At 34.6% G+C, this 18,029-nt stretch overlaps 1 protein-coding gene across 4 annotated transcripts in view; it reads right to left on the reverse strand.

Annotated features, from left to right (window-relative positions):
• The window catches only part of Sfxn1-3 (Sideroflexin-1-3), a 260,013-nt gene that overhangs the window by 136,829 nt on the left and 105,155 nt on the right, over window positions 1–18,029 (reverse strand). For all 4 annotated transcript variants that reach the window (XM_090392487.1, XM_090392486.1, XM_090392488.1 and 1 more), the window contains exon 6: window positions 3,212–3,297. In XM_090392487.1, coding sequence (XP_090248613.1) covers window positions 3,212–3,297 — 86 coding nt within the window. The remainder of the gene's footprint in view (window positions 1–3,211; window positions 3,298–18,029) is intronic.

The following is an 18,029-nucleotide window of genomic DNA, read 5'->3' on the forward strand; positions in this document are numbered from 1 at the left end:
TCTGAACTTTTTGACATATTCACAAATATCATTCTCCTCAGAATATTTCCACTATAACAGATTTATTCATGAAAAATGCTTAGAAAACTAAAATGACAAATTCCAGGAGAAATTCTCGCGGAACACTTATTCACCATCCGAGGAACACAGTTTGGGAAACCCTGGGGTAATCAATTAAAATTAACTTCTCTTTTATGATCACTGTAGTTTTTAAAGTGGTAACTATTTTGCTTGTATAACAATTGGAAAATTTTACCTATAAAGCACGTGATTTCGCATGTTGTTGACAAATTCGTTCATCGCCGTTGTACATAATGAACAGCGTGTTGCAGCACATTCTGGCGTAACAGTATAATGTGTAAGCAGTGAGTGCAGTGAGTGTTTGTGAAGTTTAATTTTGCATGTGAGTAAGTGTTTGTCTTTTTATTATCGAAAGTCTAAATTTTGCTAATTGTCATTTTAAAGATTTAATTTGATCCAATGGAGAAAAAAAGCATCAAAGAAAAGCAATTTCTTTGGAAATAAAAACTGCAATTTTAGATCGCTTAGCAAAAGGAGAGGAATGTATGGCAATTGGTAAACATTTTAATTTAGGCAAATCTACTATAAGAGCAATTAAAAAGAATGAACTCACGATTAAGAAAATCTGTCATTTCTGGCACAAAATTAAGTGCCAAATTATCATCATACTCAAGAGATGCTTTATTAGAAAAAACGGAACAAGCACTTGTAATTTGGATTGAAGAATTAACTCAAAGAAAAATTCTTATAAGTGGTTATTTAATTAAACAAAAAGCTCTTTGGTTTTATGAACAGATGAAGCAATTAAAACCGTCTACTTCCGCTTCCCAGGCTGATAAAGAATTTTTGTCCAGCAAAGGATGGTTAACCTGGTTTTTAAAAAAGGAATGAACTCCATAATGTGAAGATTACAAGCGAGGTTGCAGAAGCAGATGAAGAAAAGAAGCAGCCTAATTTTTTCAAGAGAAGTTAGCCAAAATTATTGAAGATGGTGGATATTGTCCTGATCAAGTGTTTTACGATGACGAAACAGAACCGTTTTGGAAGAAAATGCCTAGTTGAACTTACATCGCAAAGGCTGAGAAAAAAGCAAGTGGGTTTAAAGCAAGATCGAGTAACATTTGTAGCAATGCATCAGGAAATCAAATGTTCAAACCCCTCCTAGTAAATCGATCTCTAAGACCACGTGCTCTGAAAGGCAAAGATCTAAAACAGCTACCAGTACAGTGGATGGCTAATACAAAGGCCTGGGTAACAACTGCTGCATTTACTGAATAGTTCAATAATTGCTTTGTACCAGAAGTGAAAACATATATAAAGCAAAAAGCTCTCGATTTTAAAGTTTTATTAATTGTTGACAATGCACCAAGTCATCCGCATTTAGAACATCCCAATGTGCAAGTAGTGTTGTACTTCTCAATACAAGCATTATTCAGCCATTAGAGCAAGGCATAATGCTACTTTTAAAAAAATATTACGTTAAGCACATTTTTCAATTTATACTGGTTAAACTAGAAAATGTAGCATTAACAGTAACTGACATTTGGAAAAAATTTTCTATTTTGGACTGCTTAAATCATGTTGCATCTGCTATCGCTGAAATAAGACTACAAACTTTAAATGCCTGCTGGAAAGCAACTTGGCCTGGATGTGCTGCAAACAGTACAACCATTCAAACATCTACATTATCAGCTGAAATCATTAGTTTGGCACATAAAATTGGTGGAGAAGATTTTGATACATTTAGTAAGAATGATATAGACGAATTGCTTGTGGATAATGCCTTAAGTGACAATGATATTATTGGATATCGATTAGCTTTAGATATCGTTGAAGATCCAGAAAAATGATAGTGAAGCAGAAGAAAAAAATGTCCCCTTCACTGCAAATATAATTCAAGAAGGTCCTGAACTGTGCAATAAATTGGAAAATCACTTTCTTGTTAATGACACAAATTCTGAACTAGCCTTTAAATTGCAGCGTGAGCTGAAGAATTGTATGTCTGGATATCGCGAGCTGTATAAAAAATTAGTAAGATCGTCATCGTAAAGTTTAATCACTGATTACATTGTCAGAAGAAAAAAAATCAGCACAGAATGAGGGTGAAGCTAATCCTGTTTGTGAAAAACCATTGCCTTTATCATACAGATCTGATGTGCTGACTATCTCTTCTGGTGATGAAAGCGATTTCGCACCAGTTCTCAAACGTTGCCGAATATTGTCTAATAGCGACGATAATTCTGATGAAAAAATGTAAAAAAAAATGTTACTTTTCAATAAAATTAAATGAATAAAGCTTTAAAACAAACTTAGGCATTCTTGTTTTGGCACATGAAATTGGTGGAGAAAGTTTTGATACATTTAGCAAGAATGATGTAGACGAATTGCTTGTGGATAATGCCTTAAGTGACGATGATATTATTGGATATTGATTAGCTTTAGATATCATCGACAATCCAGAAAAATGATAGTAAAGCGGAAGAAAAACCTGTCCCCCTCATTGCAAATATAATTCAAGAAGGTCTTGAACTGTGCAATAAATTGGAAAATCATTTTCTAGTTAATGACACAAATTCTGAACGAGCCTTTAAATTCCAACCTGAGCTGAAGAACTGTATGTCTGGAATTAGCTTCACGAGGGTGAAGCTAATTCTGTTTGTGAAGAACCATTGCCTTTACCATACAGATCTGATTATCTCTTCTGGTGATGAAAATAATTTTGCACCAGTTTGCAAACATTGCCAAATATTGTCTAATAGCGATGATAATTCTGATTACAAAAAAAAAAAAAAAAAAAAAAAAAAACCTTGTTACTTTTCAATAAAATTAAACGAATAAAGCATTAAAACAAATTTAGGCATTCTTATTTTCCTGAATTTTCATAAACTTTTTTTATGCGATTTTAGGTTTATTTTAATTCATTGTTTCGTGGAGTTTCAGAAAATTATGGAACGTATTCCTAATTTTTCAACGTGAGTTAGGCCTTTTTTGTGCAATTTTTTATATGTGGTTTTCTGTGGAACGTATCTACTGCATAAAAAGAGACCTGACTGTATAATGAAAAAATTATATTGTGAAATAAAGAAAAAGACTTACAAATGCAGATAGTATATATTTTTTTTTTAGTTTTATAATATTATTCCAAGTTTTATTAATTTGGCATATTTTACTTGCTTTACAAAAAACTTACTTGAGTCTCATCATTGGTATATTAACACAATTAGCAGCTGCAACAGCACAAAAAGGAACTAACCTGCCTATCAGTGGTGGAGCAGACTAAGAAACAATAAAAATATTAAACAGGTTAATGTGTGTTCCTGCATGCATATTTTATATTTAAGTGAACAAAAATATATGCATTGATAAAGCATATTAAACTTCCATAATCGAATAGAATAATAGAATCAAAAAATGATTCTTTCACAACAATATGGATGAGCACAATATAAGAAACTAAATCACTTAAGCATATATGAAGTCTGATCCAAAAATATCAAGTATAAAGATGTAGAAACAAGAAATATTTACTTATTTTGAAAGCGTAGAAGATAATCCTTTTCAATCAGTTTTACATATTTACACTTATTGCAATTTCCATATTATTATCTTATAAAGATGCTTGATGTTCAGAAACAAGTATTGGTTAATGGTTCTGCCTTTTGGATGCCTATAATAACCTCTGTGATCAAAGACAATCAATGATACTGACTGCTTTCTCTGATCAAAAAGGCATACTTTGGCTTTACTGTGAGCTTGAAATCTCCAGTCATAATGAAAAATCATTTTTCATTTATTTCAGAATCATATCTATATAACTATTTTGTCACCAGTTATGATGTTTCACATAAAGGTTTCATCTGCAATTACATATACACTGGACCAAATTAAGTTCCAGAGGTACATGCTAATTTTGGTTTGCTCTTGTGCAACAAACTTGATAGGTGCCCATGAGAAATTCCTATCTCACATATTTTATGAATGGTCAATCTGCTCCCATTTTTCATTAAATAACATATGTTCTTCATCACATTTTGGACAATGTTTTTAACTTCCAACAAGTGATAGTCAACTAGAACACTTGTCATACTCTACAGTTGGTCCTTTTTAATGTCAGAGCTAATCATAAACTCTTGCAATAGTCTACTCCATTATAAAGAAATAGTATTTGTATTATTAAAGCTGTTACTGTATAGATTTCTACAAAACTAAATCTGCATATCATTTTCATCTGCCATCAACATAGTGCAGATACAGTGATTACATTGCTGGAATAGAGTGAATGGGTAATTTTCAAAGGGAAAAAAGAACCAATGGAACTGAATCAACTAGGGTTTCTGACCTAATGTCCAATCCTCACCTTCATGTGGTACATCCCTTTAGTAGGTTTTCACTAAGTACTGAATGAACAAGGATAGGCTGACAATATGCAAGAGATGAGAAAAAAAGGAAAACGTTGTGGAGGAAATATAAAAAAAAAAAATCAGCTTACTCATGTGCAGTACAAAGTGCAAGCAAAAAAGTTGACTAGAAAAGGTGACAAAAAAGGTAAGGAAGGCCAAATCAGACTATTAGAGAGAATTAGCCAAACAGGCCAAAGTAAATCCAAAAGAGGTTTTTTTTGTTTTTTTTCCCCATTATGTAGCAAGTAAGAGAAAAAATGATTGTGGTAGAATGACTTTAAACAATGCAGGAAGGTGACTGAACCAAAAGAAATAGTTGAATTGCTGAGTGATAATTTTGCAAAGATGTATCATCCAGGTGGTGATTTTAAAGTTGCTGATATTATTACAGAAATGCATATCAACACTGAGGTAGATGAACACCTACTGTTAATCTACCTCAGTGTTGATATTTTAATATGATGAACAGGAGGTGTTCAGCATATTAAAATATCATATTAATAAGTTCATATTAAAAAATATGAACATAGCAGTGGGACTAGATGGTACATCAGCCTGTGTACCACGAGAATGAGAAAGAGAATTGGCATTGTCTCTGACGAAGTTGTTCAATCTAAGTGTCAGTTCTGGCAGGGTCCCAATGAACTGGAAAGAGGATAAGATAGTACAAAAAATTATATTCTTGGTTTCATCCTTTATCCAAGTGTAAACAAAGTTTGTATGTGAAGTCGCGTCACGACTGGTTTGTTTGTATATAGAAGCTAATGAATTCACATCAACTGCCTGTATTAATTGGCTTAAGGAATTCACAATGTACAATAGAATATAAATTAAATTAAAAATATTTAATATATACTTCCAATATTTTGGCAACGTCACGTTGCCATATTCAAGGAACTTACAATAAAGACACGTGCACGCAGGCACTACATACAGTAAATGAGGACGTAGCAGGAAGCTATCGTTTCTTCTAAAAGTCCTGATGCTGCCCCCTAGTGGGCTATGTAGGTATTCTTGGCCATTGGGCTGAAGGTCTCATGATGAATGTCTCCCATATTTGGGGCAGTCTCATTCAAAGTTTAATTTAATTTATATTCTATTGTACGTTGTGAATTCCTTAAGTCAATTAATAATTATATAAAAGAAAAAGCTTTCAATGATGAGATATGAGGGTGGGCTGAAAATTTCTCAGCCTAGCAACGAAAAAACGGATTTATAATTTCAAATTTATTTTTATTTTTCAACATAATTTCCCTTAAGACTAATATATTTATTCCAGCGATGCTCCAGCGCAATTATTACATCCCTGTAGTGGTTCTCAGTAAGATCTGCAAAATACCACTCCACATCTGCAATCACCTCTTGATTCGAAGAAAAACATTGACCAACGAGGAAGAGTTTTAGTTTTGGGAAGAGACAGAAGTCAGAGGGAGGCAAATCTGGGGAATAGGGTGGATGTTCCAACAAATTCATAGAGCAGATCCTTTAATTTTCCATTGCCAAAACAACTTTGTGGGTAGGTGCATTGTTCTGATGAAAGATGATTTTTTTCTTCTGCAAACCGGGTCTTTTCTCACAAATTTTTTCATCTAGTCTGGTTCCAAAATTGGAATAATATTCCCCGGTTATTGTTTTACCCTTTTCAAGATAATTAATAAACAAAATGCCGTTAGCATCCCAAAACACCAATGTCATGACCTTTTCTGCTGATGGAACCGATTTTGTCTTCTTTGGTGCTGAACAACCAGCTTCTGTCCACTGTTTTGACTGCTGTTTGGATTCTGGTGAATCCAAATCTCATCCATAGTAATAAATCGATGCACAAAATCAGTTTTATTCTTGTTAAAATGCTCCAAGCACTGTTCAGAGATTTTCATGCAAGTGCATTTTTGATCTGCTGTGAGCAAGAACAGCAGCCATCCTGCGCAAAGCTTTTTCATTTGCAATTCTTCATGCAAAATATATCTTACACGTTCTTTTGAAATGCCTATAGTCTCAGCAATTTCATGCACTTTGACTCGCCAGTCATCCAATACCATATCGTGAACTTGATCAATGATTTCTGGTGGTGTTACACTTTTTGGATGTTCTTCACGTGGATCATCTTCAAGGCTGGTACTGCCACATTTAAACTCAGCAGTCCATTTCTTAATCGAAAATGAATGAGAAGAGTGCCCATAAACTTTTATGAACTTCGAATGAATTTCTTTTGGCGTTAAACCTTCTTTTAAAAGAATTTTATAACTGCACGATACTCAATTTTATCCATTTCAAGGGATACAGATAACACTTTTACTTCAGACAGCTGTATAAAACAAATTACTTGATAGAATGACTTGCAATTTCACATGGATGCTTATGACAGATGTACCAACTTAAAAAATCATGCCGATACTGTTGCCATCTATGGTCGAGGCCAAGAACTTTTCAGACCGCCCTCGTAGTATCATTTCATAAAGGTAACTCCAAGACTGAGGTAGCAAACTACAGACCAATTAATATATCAAGAGTGATTGTTAAAGTATTCGAAAAGTTGGTGAAGAAAATGGCTATTCCATTTTCTTCACCAACATTTCTTTCTTCATTTCCCATGCTATTGCTGGAGTTCGCAAAGCCATTTGACAGAATATACATGGAAAACTATTACAAAAACTGGAGCAAATGGGAATATGAGGCTAGTAGCAAGGATGGGGGGGGGGGGCTGATGGACAGACACCAGAAGTGGTATATGGTGGAATGGAATCTAGATGAATGATGGTAACTAGTGGAATGCCTCAGGGTTTGGTACTAGGGCCACTACTCTTTAATTTATATATCAATGACATAGGGAAAGGTTTAAGAGGGTATATTCAATTGTTTGCTGATGATGCAAAACTGGAGAGAACAATAGTTGATAAAGGTGATGTAGATATCTTGCAGAATGATTTATACAAATTGGCATTGTGGGCAAAGGATAATGATTGTCAATTTAATGTTGCAAAATGTAAGGTCATGCACTTCGGGTTGAAAAGGTTGTGCTGGATCCTACTTCGTCTTAATCTATACCTTGGATCCGACATGTCATTTACTATGATGTTCTTAAACAAAATAGAAGGTTGCTAGTTGATTTCTAATTCAAATATAAAGAAAATTTATATTTAAAGACTGCGCCACTTTATATCTGAATTAGTTCAAGAATTGAAGATAAACCAACTCACAACTATTTCTCCTTTTAGGTATCAATATTATATATACTGGCCGAGTATATTTATTAAGGAGAAATAGTTGAGGGTTGATTTTTCTTCAATTCTTGAACTAATTCAGATATAGAGTGGCGCAGTCTTTAAATATAAATTTTCTCTATATTTGAATTAGAAACCAACTAGCAACTATTTTTAGGTTAAGAACATCGTAGTAAATAAGATGTCGCATCCAAGGTACAGATTAAGACGAAGTAGGATCCAACAAAATGGCGCAGTCGACAGGATTTGATTTCACTAAAATAGATTGTAATATTAAGTATTAAAATTTGTAATAGTAAAGGAATTTGAAGGTAAATTGAGTGAATCATGTGAATTGGATGTAAACTAGAATCAGGCAGACATAGAAGTTATTTTAGAATTCTAATTTTTTTAAAGTTGTTGTTAATAGAATAATATGGCATCAAGTTCTAAAATGGAAGATAGTGAATTTTTTCGTACAATGAACCCACAACAGGTTTTTCCCCAGTTTTCAGGTGAAGAATCAGATAATGTACTGTTTTTTTTTACTTATGTTGAAAAACTTAGAGAAATAGCAAATTGGACGGATTTTCAACTGTTAATTTTACTCAGAAGTAAATTAATAGGCGAGGCTAAAGCATATTTTAACTCATCTCCAATTCTCAAGGATACATTTGATTATCAAATATTTAAGGACAATCTTATTTCTCAGTTCTCAAAATTAAGAAGTATTGGCCCAAATTTATGGAAGTTACAGAGAGTTTTACAAAAAGATAAAGAAACTGTTACTGATTTTCACAATCGTTTGTTGACACTAGCCAACAGTTTAAATGTGACTAATGAGGATAAACCACACTTAGATTGGGCTGTATTCCAACAATTTAGACAAGGTGTTAGGCAAGAATTAAGAGAAACAGCTTATAAGAAAATTTCCACCTTAGAAGAGTGTCTCAAAAGTGTCAAGGAAAAAGAACAAATGTTAGGAGATCTTTATCCCTCAACCAGTGTAGGTCTTGTAAATGTTGTAAATAAGACTGGTTGTTCCTTGAACCAATCTGAAGTTGAAAAGAAAAATAAGGATGGAAAGGGAAAGAATATTGGAGAAAATCCAAGTAGTATTAATTGCATAACTGAAGGTAAAGAGCAATTTGACAAAAGGCTGATGACAGAAGTGAAAACCCTAATTCACCAGGAAGTAAATAGGTTAAATCAGCCAATAATGGATAGTCTTAATGAGGTTGAGACAATTATCAGCTATTACTTTGAAGTCTGAAGAAAACCAAAACCCCACAACTGATAAAATTAATGAGATAATTAAACATGAAGTGGAAAAACAAAATCAACCCATTTTAGCTAGTCTAGATAAGGTAATTCAAGGGCTAGATAATGTCAAACAACAGATGTCTATTATCCCTCAATCTAAGACAGAGACAAAACAAAGAGATCCTCCAAAATGTTATAATTGCAAGAAAGTTGGACATTATGCCAGGAATTGTTTCTATAACAAAGGAAACTACTCTAATAACAGATGGGACTCAAAATTTGGATACATACCCCACAGAGGATATAATAGAATGCAGAAACACCAAGGACCTAATGAAAGAATGATGAGAGTTAGAGGAGAAATCCTAGGTTCTAAGTGTAATATTTTATTAGATACAGGATGTAATGCTTCAACTATTAGAAAAGACTGTCTCCAAGGTATAAGACATAAATTAAGGAATAATATTACCAAACTTAGACAACCTGTAAGAATTACTTCTCTTTCAGATTCAAACTTTGTAGCATATGAAAAGGTTCGAGCAAGAATCTACCTACCAGAATTTAAACTAAGTGTCTGGCAAGACTTACTTATCATCCCCTCAACCGCTGACATAAGCTCCCACATAATATTGGGAACAAATTTCTTAGAAAGATATCAGTTCTCCTGTGATTTTTTTAAAAGGGAAGTATGCCTAATGGGCAGGAAAATAAGTGTCAGAACAAATGGCAATTATATGCATAATAGAACAAGGAGGCAGAGAGAAAGGTTTCATGTACCTGAGAAAGGATTTGCCCCAAATAAAGTGGAGCGGTCTGTAATTGAACCAACTGTGGAGAATAGTAATACACAGTCTGTTATGCCTTATCTACCAAAATCAAAATGTAATACTGATGAACATTCTCAACAACTAATAGCCAAACCTGAACCTGAAGTTATCAATAAGGAACAAACAACAGTTGAGGTAAATTGTGCCAGGGTGACTAGTCTATATAACAGAACTAGGACAAAAGAAACAAATTACCAAAATGATAGATAACTGAGGATAAAAGTTAGTAACAGAGAACAGAACTTCTACCCTGAAAAGACAATATCATGTTATAAGTGTAGCAATCAGAATTCTCCTTATGATAAAAACAACAAGAACTCAAGTGGAGAGATGCAGAAAAGCATATACAACTGTAATAAAATATCCAATTATATTCAAACTAAGTGCTACTTAAGATCTTGGAAGGGAGATAAGAAGTCAATTTTCTACACTTGTGAGTCTAGTGTGAAAAATTTTTCTTTAAAGAAAAATTTTTCAAAGGAAGAGTAAGCCTTTGTTGGATTCTGATTATGTAGATATTAGAGTAATTATTATTTGCTTCAGAATCCAACATGATCTTCCATCACAAAGGCTACATTTGTAAATATTATTTAATGTAAATAACGTAAATATAATTTGATATCATATAACTACCTTAATTATATCAATTATTTAATTATTTAATCAAAGAAATGTGTTAATGGTAAATAGATTCTGTATTAATTATTATTAAGCTATTTTGATTATTGTTATGTCAATATTATAAAAACTTGTGTTTGCAATATTAACTACGCATTTGTTGAAAAGCAAATATTCTAATTATTCCTATTTGTGTATAAAGCTTAACGTATGTAATGACTCAATGTAGTAGTATAACCTTGTCTAACATTGGCGAGAATGTTTATGTTTGTCTGTTGTCATGAAGACGCGTGAAATAAACGAGTGCGAGTGGAACAGAGCGTGGGCTGAGGAGAGAAGAGAGGAAATTTATAAAAAGTAAGGAGTTGGGATGGAAACTTGGAAGTGAATGGAAGCAGGGTGATAAAATAAAGAAGTAGAAGGAATAAAGGTTCTTAAGGGTAGAAGTTAAGTGGATAATTTTTATAAGTGAACAAGAATGAAACGAATTTTATAGTCAGCTGAAAGTGTAATCAGCAGTAAAAATAAAAAGGAAATTAATGCTACAATCGGATAAAATAAAAAGCGGGACGTTTAAGGAAGAATTCTGAATGAACCCGGCTATTCTAGAATTGTGGCTTATTTCCGATTTGCCTTAAAAAGAACCTCACAGCATTTTAATTAGTTTATGAGTGGTAACGACGATAGTTGGAGTACCCTGTAATTGAAGTCTAGAATTCTGAAGTGCGGTTGATAGTGCTTTAAGTATAACTGTGGATAAGTCTTGTTGATGTGTTTTTTTTTTTTAGTAAGATAAATAAATTCCAAAGGTTTGCTCACAACATAAATGATGTACTAGGAACTATTTCCGGTAAGGTTTATCATAGTGTATTATTTCAATGCTTGAAGAACTGTGTGTTAATTACGCTATGCTTAACGCTACTTTAACCGTGGAAACTCTTCGTGAATGAGAGTTGGAGATAAGAATTGTTTGAAAGATATTTTCAGCTATTAGTGCTTGTGATATTTTGAACTTATAGCATGACTGAGAATTGTGTGAAAACTGACTAGATTGGATGTTCTGTTTATTTAATTAAGTGTAGAAACTTTGTAACCCAGAAGCTGAGAAAGTACATGTGAAGACTTGGAAGATTGTGCTATTGTGATTATCTTGACTTAATGTTTGACTTGTTTCTAGTATAAGGAAATTAGAAGTAATATTTATTTATGTGTTATATAGCTTATATTAAATGTTTGTTTTTGTTAATCAAAAGTTGTATTTTGCCTGAATCTCTTTTACTGCACCATTCATAAAATATTCGAACCAAAGCGGGTAAATTAAGTAAGTCAAATATACTTGGCCAGTATATATATTAAGGAGAAATAGTTGAGGGTTGATTTTTCTTCAATTCTTGAACTAATTCAGATATAGAGTGGCGCAGTCTTTAAATATAAATTTTCTCTATATTTGAATTAGAAACCAACTAGCAACTATTTTTAGGTTAAGAACATCGTAGTAAATAACATGTCGGATCCAAGGTACAGATTAAGACGAAGTAGGATCCAACAGTTGCATGGTGTATCATATTATGGTATTGGAATGCAGGAAATTGATAAAGCTAGGGAGACTTGGGGATAATGTTGGACAAAGAGTTGAAGGTCAGAGGGAATATTGCCAGTTGGTAAAATAGCTGAACAAATTACTTGGATGTTGAAAAATATGCTAACAAGTAAAGATAAGGAAGTTATTATCCCTGTTTATAAGGCTAAGATTTGGCCACATCTTGACTACTGCACACATATTAGATCACTTGGGTTTCTTTGGGACCAGAAGGTGTTTGAGAGGATTTAGAGACGGGTGACGAAGATGGTAACAGTACTGTGGAATACTCCCTACAAGAATAGGTTGAAGTCTGAGCAAACAAAGTTTGCGCCTGAAAGTATCTTCAGGGCTGGGGTAAAGTGATACAACACCAGAGTGTTGGTAGCTTGCTACACCTTTGCAACGAGTTGCCCTGGTGTTGTATCACTTTACCCCAGCCCTGAAGATACTTTCAGGCGCAAACTTTGTTTGCTCACACTTGGATAAAGGATTAAACTAAATTTATTATACTCTAACCAAGTGAAAAATAAACTTTCAACATTTTCAATAGGTTGAAGATTTGTGGGTTACAAAGTTTAGTTGATAGGCAGAAAAGAGGAGACATGATAGAAACTTTTAAGATATTAAAAAGGTTTTTAAAATTGATGCAAGTGAAATTTTTCAGTATATAACAAGTAGTCAGAGAACTAGGACCATCTGTGGAAGTTGTGTAAGAGTGTGGATAGTAGGGGTGTGCAAATTAGATTTTTTGTGTGAAGAGTGGTGAGTGAGTGGAATGGAGTGATGGTGAGTGGATTCAAGGAGAGGTATGATAGAAGTTGTGTGTATGATGGTTGATTTGGGTCTCCAATGATGAGTCTATGAACTCCATGGAGCCATAAATTAATAATAATAATAATAATAATATGGGACTTAGCTAACCAAATTTTACTCTTTATTGGCTTAAGCCACAAATATATATGAGAGTGCAACATTATGCAATATCATGCCGGCAGGGACATAACCTGGTTAAATAAGACTCCTGCTGTTTTCATCAGGAAATGATGATGATGAACAGTGAAAATTTGGCTACCAGAACAAACTCCAACTCAACATCTAGAAGAATAGCAAACCAGATGTCATAAGAATTGAAGGCAGGAACCATCAATACAAGGAATATCAATGGAAAGGAAATCAAACTAGCAGAAGAACTGAAAAAGCGCCACATGAACATAATTGGCATTATTAGGACAAAGAAAAAATTTTAAAAACAGATGAGATCTTACAAATTTTTAATAAGTATAGTGTTATATTTGGGCAATAATATTCAAGGAAAGGGAGGAGTAGCAATAGCATTCAACACAAAACATGAAGACAAACTTCTAGATTGGAAGGCAGTTTCAAGTAGAGTTATGTGGAGAAAACTTCAAAAATGGGAAATGGACAATGAAACTGTGCCTAATGGTTTCACACAAGGTTCTCCTAAGTAAGAAGTGGAACAATATTTTGAGTCATTAGAACAGGCAGCTGACATAAAGAAAATGGAAAAAGTGGTCCTTTCTAGAGATCTAAACAGCACAGTAGGAAATTAATCCATCAGGCATATAAAAATGTTTTAAAAGAATTTGGAGAAAAGGGTAAGGCTAATAATAATAGCAAATATCTGCCGGATTTCTGCTCAGGTTATGTACGAGCCATTACTAACACCATTATCCAACATAAAGATGTCCACAAGTTTACATGGAGAGAAGACAAAAAATATTAAAGCTTCTGACTACATTCCTTAGAAAAAAGTCAATGGACACCCCATGGACAAGGTACATCTTGCCATGTAACAAGTCACGTGTTTGTAGCTAGTATAAATTGCAGGAATATGATGCTCTCAAGTCATTGCAACTGTGTCCAGATGAAATGGCTGTGAGAAGTTTGAAAGAGACATTGTGATAGGATGCTATGTTGCAGGCTTATCTGTTCAGAATTTATCTGTTGATAAATTGGGGCATCACAGGTCAACAATCAATGATACAATATGGAGATATAAGTGCAGGGAGTCAGCTACAAGTGCTACCCACATTGGATGACACACCATACCCAGCCAATACGACCAGAGAATGCTACTAATGATAACATGAAAAAACCACCATTCATCAGCAGCCATGTTGAATGCAAAGTTTTGAGCATCAACTGGAACACTAATCTGCACAAAAACATTCAGAACCGAGGCTCACAACATAGAATTCCATGGTAGAACTGCAATACGTAAGCCTCATTACCTGAACCAACATGCAGCTCTTGTCTTCAGTGATGCAAAGAACATGTACAGTGGAACGTGGAAGCTTGGAAAGCTATGTTATAGAGCGAATCACACAATGCCCTCTATCGAGCAGATGGGCGGGAGTGGCAGATATCTGGTGAATATCTCTTACCACAATGCATAACCCCAACTATGAAATTTAAAGGTGGCAGTGTGATGGGATAGTCCTGTGTTTTCTGGTTTGGCCTCGGATCTCTCTTTATGGTAACACAAACACTGAACTCCAAGAGATATCTGAACATTCTGGACAATGCAATGCTTCCTACTTTGTGCTGTTTCTACAGAACTGACCATTGTCTTCTCTTTCAGCAAGACAATGCACTGTGTAATAAGGCTGCTGTTGTAACTGCGTGGTTTGTGGACATGAACGTCACCACTCTCGAGTGTCCTCCACTGAGCCCTGATCTCACCCCTAATGAACACTTGTAGGATGAACTGGAGGGTCTGGTGAGGTCAGGTGACATCTGCCCAACAACAATCCAGGACCTTATTACATGCCTACAGGAAGAATAGTCCAAAATTCCCACTGATCACTATCATACACTTGTGGAAAGTATGCCCCATAGGATTGCTGCAGTCATCACAATGAAAGAAGATCCTACATCTGATTAAGGTGGGCACAATGGTTGTTTGTTCCTCACACTATGGTTTCCATTGACTTCTTTCCAAGCAGTGTATGCCATTTTGGAATGTGATATCTTCATACTGATTCAGAATACAAGAGCATATGGAGAATTTGAAATTGGAAGTGATCACTTAGTTTTAAGCAGGATAAAAATTAATATTATATTGAAAAGAACTGTGTGTAAGGAAGTTTTCAAATGAGTTAAAGCAGAGCAGTTTTTACAGGTAAATTGTAGACTCAACTATACAAACATCATTGAAGCAAAAATGAAACAGTTTGAAAGCAAGGAACCAAGCCTTGAAGTCTCAATGGAAAGATCTGAAGAAAACAATAGCTGATTCAGCAAGGGAGGCATGTGGTGAAGTTGTCTGCAAGGACAGAAAAATAGGAATGCCATGGTGGACACAAAAATTTAAAGAAGCAGTTGTGGAAAAGAAGGAAGCATACGAAAAGTTTCTAGCAACTAAGTCGGCAGATGTCACAAAAAAATACAGAGAAAAATGTAAGAGCTAAGCTATGTGTAAAAGTAGCTAAACAAAAGTCAAGGAAGGACTTTGCTAATAATATAGAAGGTAGATATCAGGAAGGTAGGGAAATTCTGGAGGCTATTGAAAAAAGCATAGAAATGGAGGAAAGAGGGCTGTAAAAGGAATCAAAGATGATAAAGGTGACGTGAATATTGAAGACAAGGATATCCTAGATGTCTGGAGTAATGACATTGAAAGACTGAAAGAATGAAACAAGCATGACAGAACAGCAATAAAAAATTTGAAGAGGAATGCAAAAAGGAGTAGATATCAATACTTGAGATAAAAAAAAGCCATCAAAACTTGCAATATGAAAATGCAATGGAGCCAATGATATTTTGACTAGAAATGCTCAAATTACACCACACCTGGTTGGCCAAGTAGTTAGTGTATCTGCTCTCCAGACAAAAGGCTGCGGGTTCTTATCCCGCATTGGCATGGATGTTTGTGATTGTCTGTGAAAATACTAGTGGTGGTGGGCAGTAGATGGCATTGGTGTAGATGATGCAGTTTGCTGTAGTTGGTGGATTGGGAGTGTGAGTGAGAGATGGAAACTTGTAGAATACATGCCCTCCCTCAATGAGTCTTGTACTCCCTTAGGTGTCACATAATAATAATAATAATAATTCAGAGGGGGTCTGGTGAAAAGGTCAAATTCTGGATGATTCGAGTAGAGCTGTCATAGTTCTCATCTACAAAAATGGAATAAAACAATGTGAGAATTAGAGAGGAATTTCTCTAAGTGTTCCAAATAAGATTCATGCAAGCATACTTGAAAAGAGGCTGAGAAAAATTACGGAAGAGAAACTTGGAGATGTACAAGCTGAGTACGGGCCAAATAGAGGTCATCAAGATCAGATTTCACTTTATGACAAATAGTTGAGAAATCATGGGAATATAACAGGGATCTGTTTTTAAGTTTTGTAAATCTGTAAAAGGCATATGACAAGGTGCCCATAGAAAAGCTTTTCAAAACATTACAATTATATGAGGTGAATGGAACAATATACAGAGCAATACATAGTCTATATTTAAGTTGTAAGTCAGGATTGAAGGAAATACAGGAAGATGGTAAAATCAGAGGTAAGACAGGGGCACATTATCTATATGGATCACATTCTGAAAGCAAGTGACACTAAATCATCATCATCATCATCATCAAATTCCTGCCATGTACCATCAAGGGGTGTACAGGATATGATAGTACTACATGAAAAATTTACATCATTACTAACTTCCTATCTACAATTTTCCTCCAAATCAGTCTGTTACTTGTCAAGACTCCAACATTATCAGATCTTATATTTCTATCGTCAAAGGCACTTTGTACCGTATCAATCCACCTATAGTCTTCCTCTGGGTCGTTTTCCTACCAACCTGGCAGAAAACACTTGTTTTGCTAATCTTTCCTCGCCCATTCTGTTTAAGTGACCATACCACCTGAGATTAGCTCTGCTAACGCATTCCTGGATGCTGACAACATCAAGTTCTTTCCTAATATCCTCATTTTTAATATGATACTGCCATTGATGCCATCTGTTCATGCCTCTAATCTTTCTCAGGACTCTCATATCTACGGTCTCTAGTCTTTGGTCAAGTGTTTTACTTCTGACCCAGCTCTCAGACCCATAAGTTAAAACTGGTTTGAACACTGTCTTGTATACAGCTAATTTAGTGTTCCGACTAATTTCTCTCTTATTCCATATGAATTTATTCAATTGACTTCCTAACATACCAGCTTTGTTGATTCTGTTGTCTATTTCTATATTTAATTTACCATCTTCACTAAAAATCGTGCCTAAGTAGCTGAAATGTTTTACTTGTTCTACAGGTTCTCCATTCACAACACAGTTGACATTTTCAATGATTCTGCCTATTTTCATTGTCATTGTCTTTTTATTGCTGACCTTCATACCATATCTATTACAACAGTTATTCAATTTAGTCAGTGAATCTTGCAGACTTGTAGCGGATTTATTTAGAAGTATAACATCGTCCGCATAGAGCAAAGAGCTGACATTAACATCTCCAATTTTGATATCAGGTTTAATACCACTTTCCTTTATAATGTGATCCATATAGATAATGAATAACAGAGGGGGGGGGGGAAATGTACATCCTTGTCTCACACAAGATTTAACATTAAACCATCTTTCTGTACTTCCTTCAATTCTAACTGCTGACTTACAACTCAAATAAAGACTAAGTATTGCTTGATATAATGCCCCATTGACACCATATAACTGTAGCATATTGAACAGCTTCTCTCTTGGCACCTTGTCATATGCCTTTTCCAAATCGACAAAACTTAAATACAGATCTTTGTTATATTCCCATGCTTTCTCGACTATTTGTCGTAAAGTGCAGATCTGATCCTGACAGCCTCTGTTTGGCCTGAATCCAGCTTGTTCTTCACCAAGCTTTTCTTCCACAATTCTTCTCAACTGTTTCTCAAGTATACTTGCATATATCTTACCAGGAACACTCAGTAGGGAAATACCTCTGTAATTCTCACATTCAGTTTTATTTCCCTATTTATATATGGGTACTATGAGAGCTCTACTCTACTCCAATCATCGGGAATTCGTCCCTCTGTCCAGGCATTCTGAACTATGCAGTGCAGCCACTGTAAGACTTTCATACCACCATACTTCAGCATTTGTGGTCAAATAT

The sequence above is a fragment of the Typopeltis vanoorti genome, chromosome 5 (genome assembly GCF_054136105.1).
Source record: "Typopeltis vanoorti isolate ZY-2024b chromosome 5, IOZ_Tvanoo_1.0, whole genome shotgun sequence".
Classification (NCBI taxonomy): domain Eukaryota; kingdom Metazoa; phylum Arthropoda; class Arachnida; order Uropygi; family Thelyphonidae; genus Typopeltis; species Typopeltis vanoorti.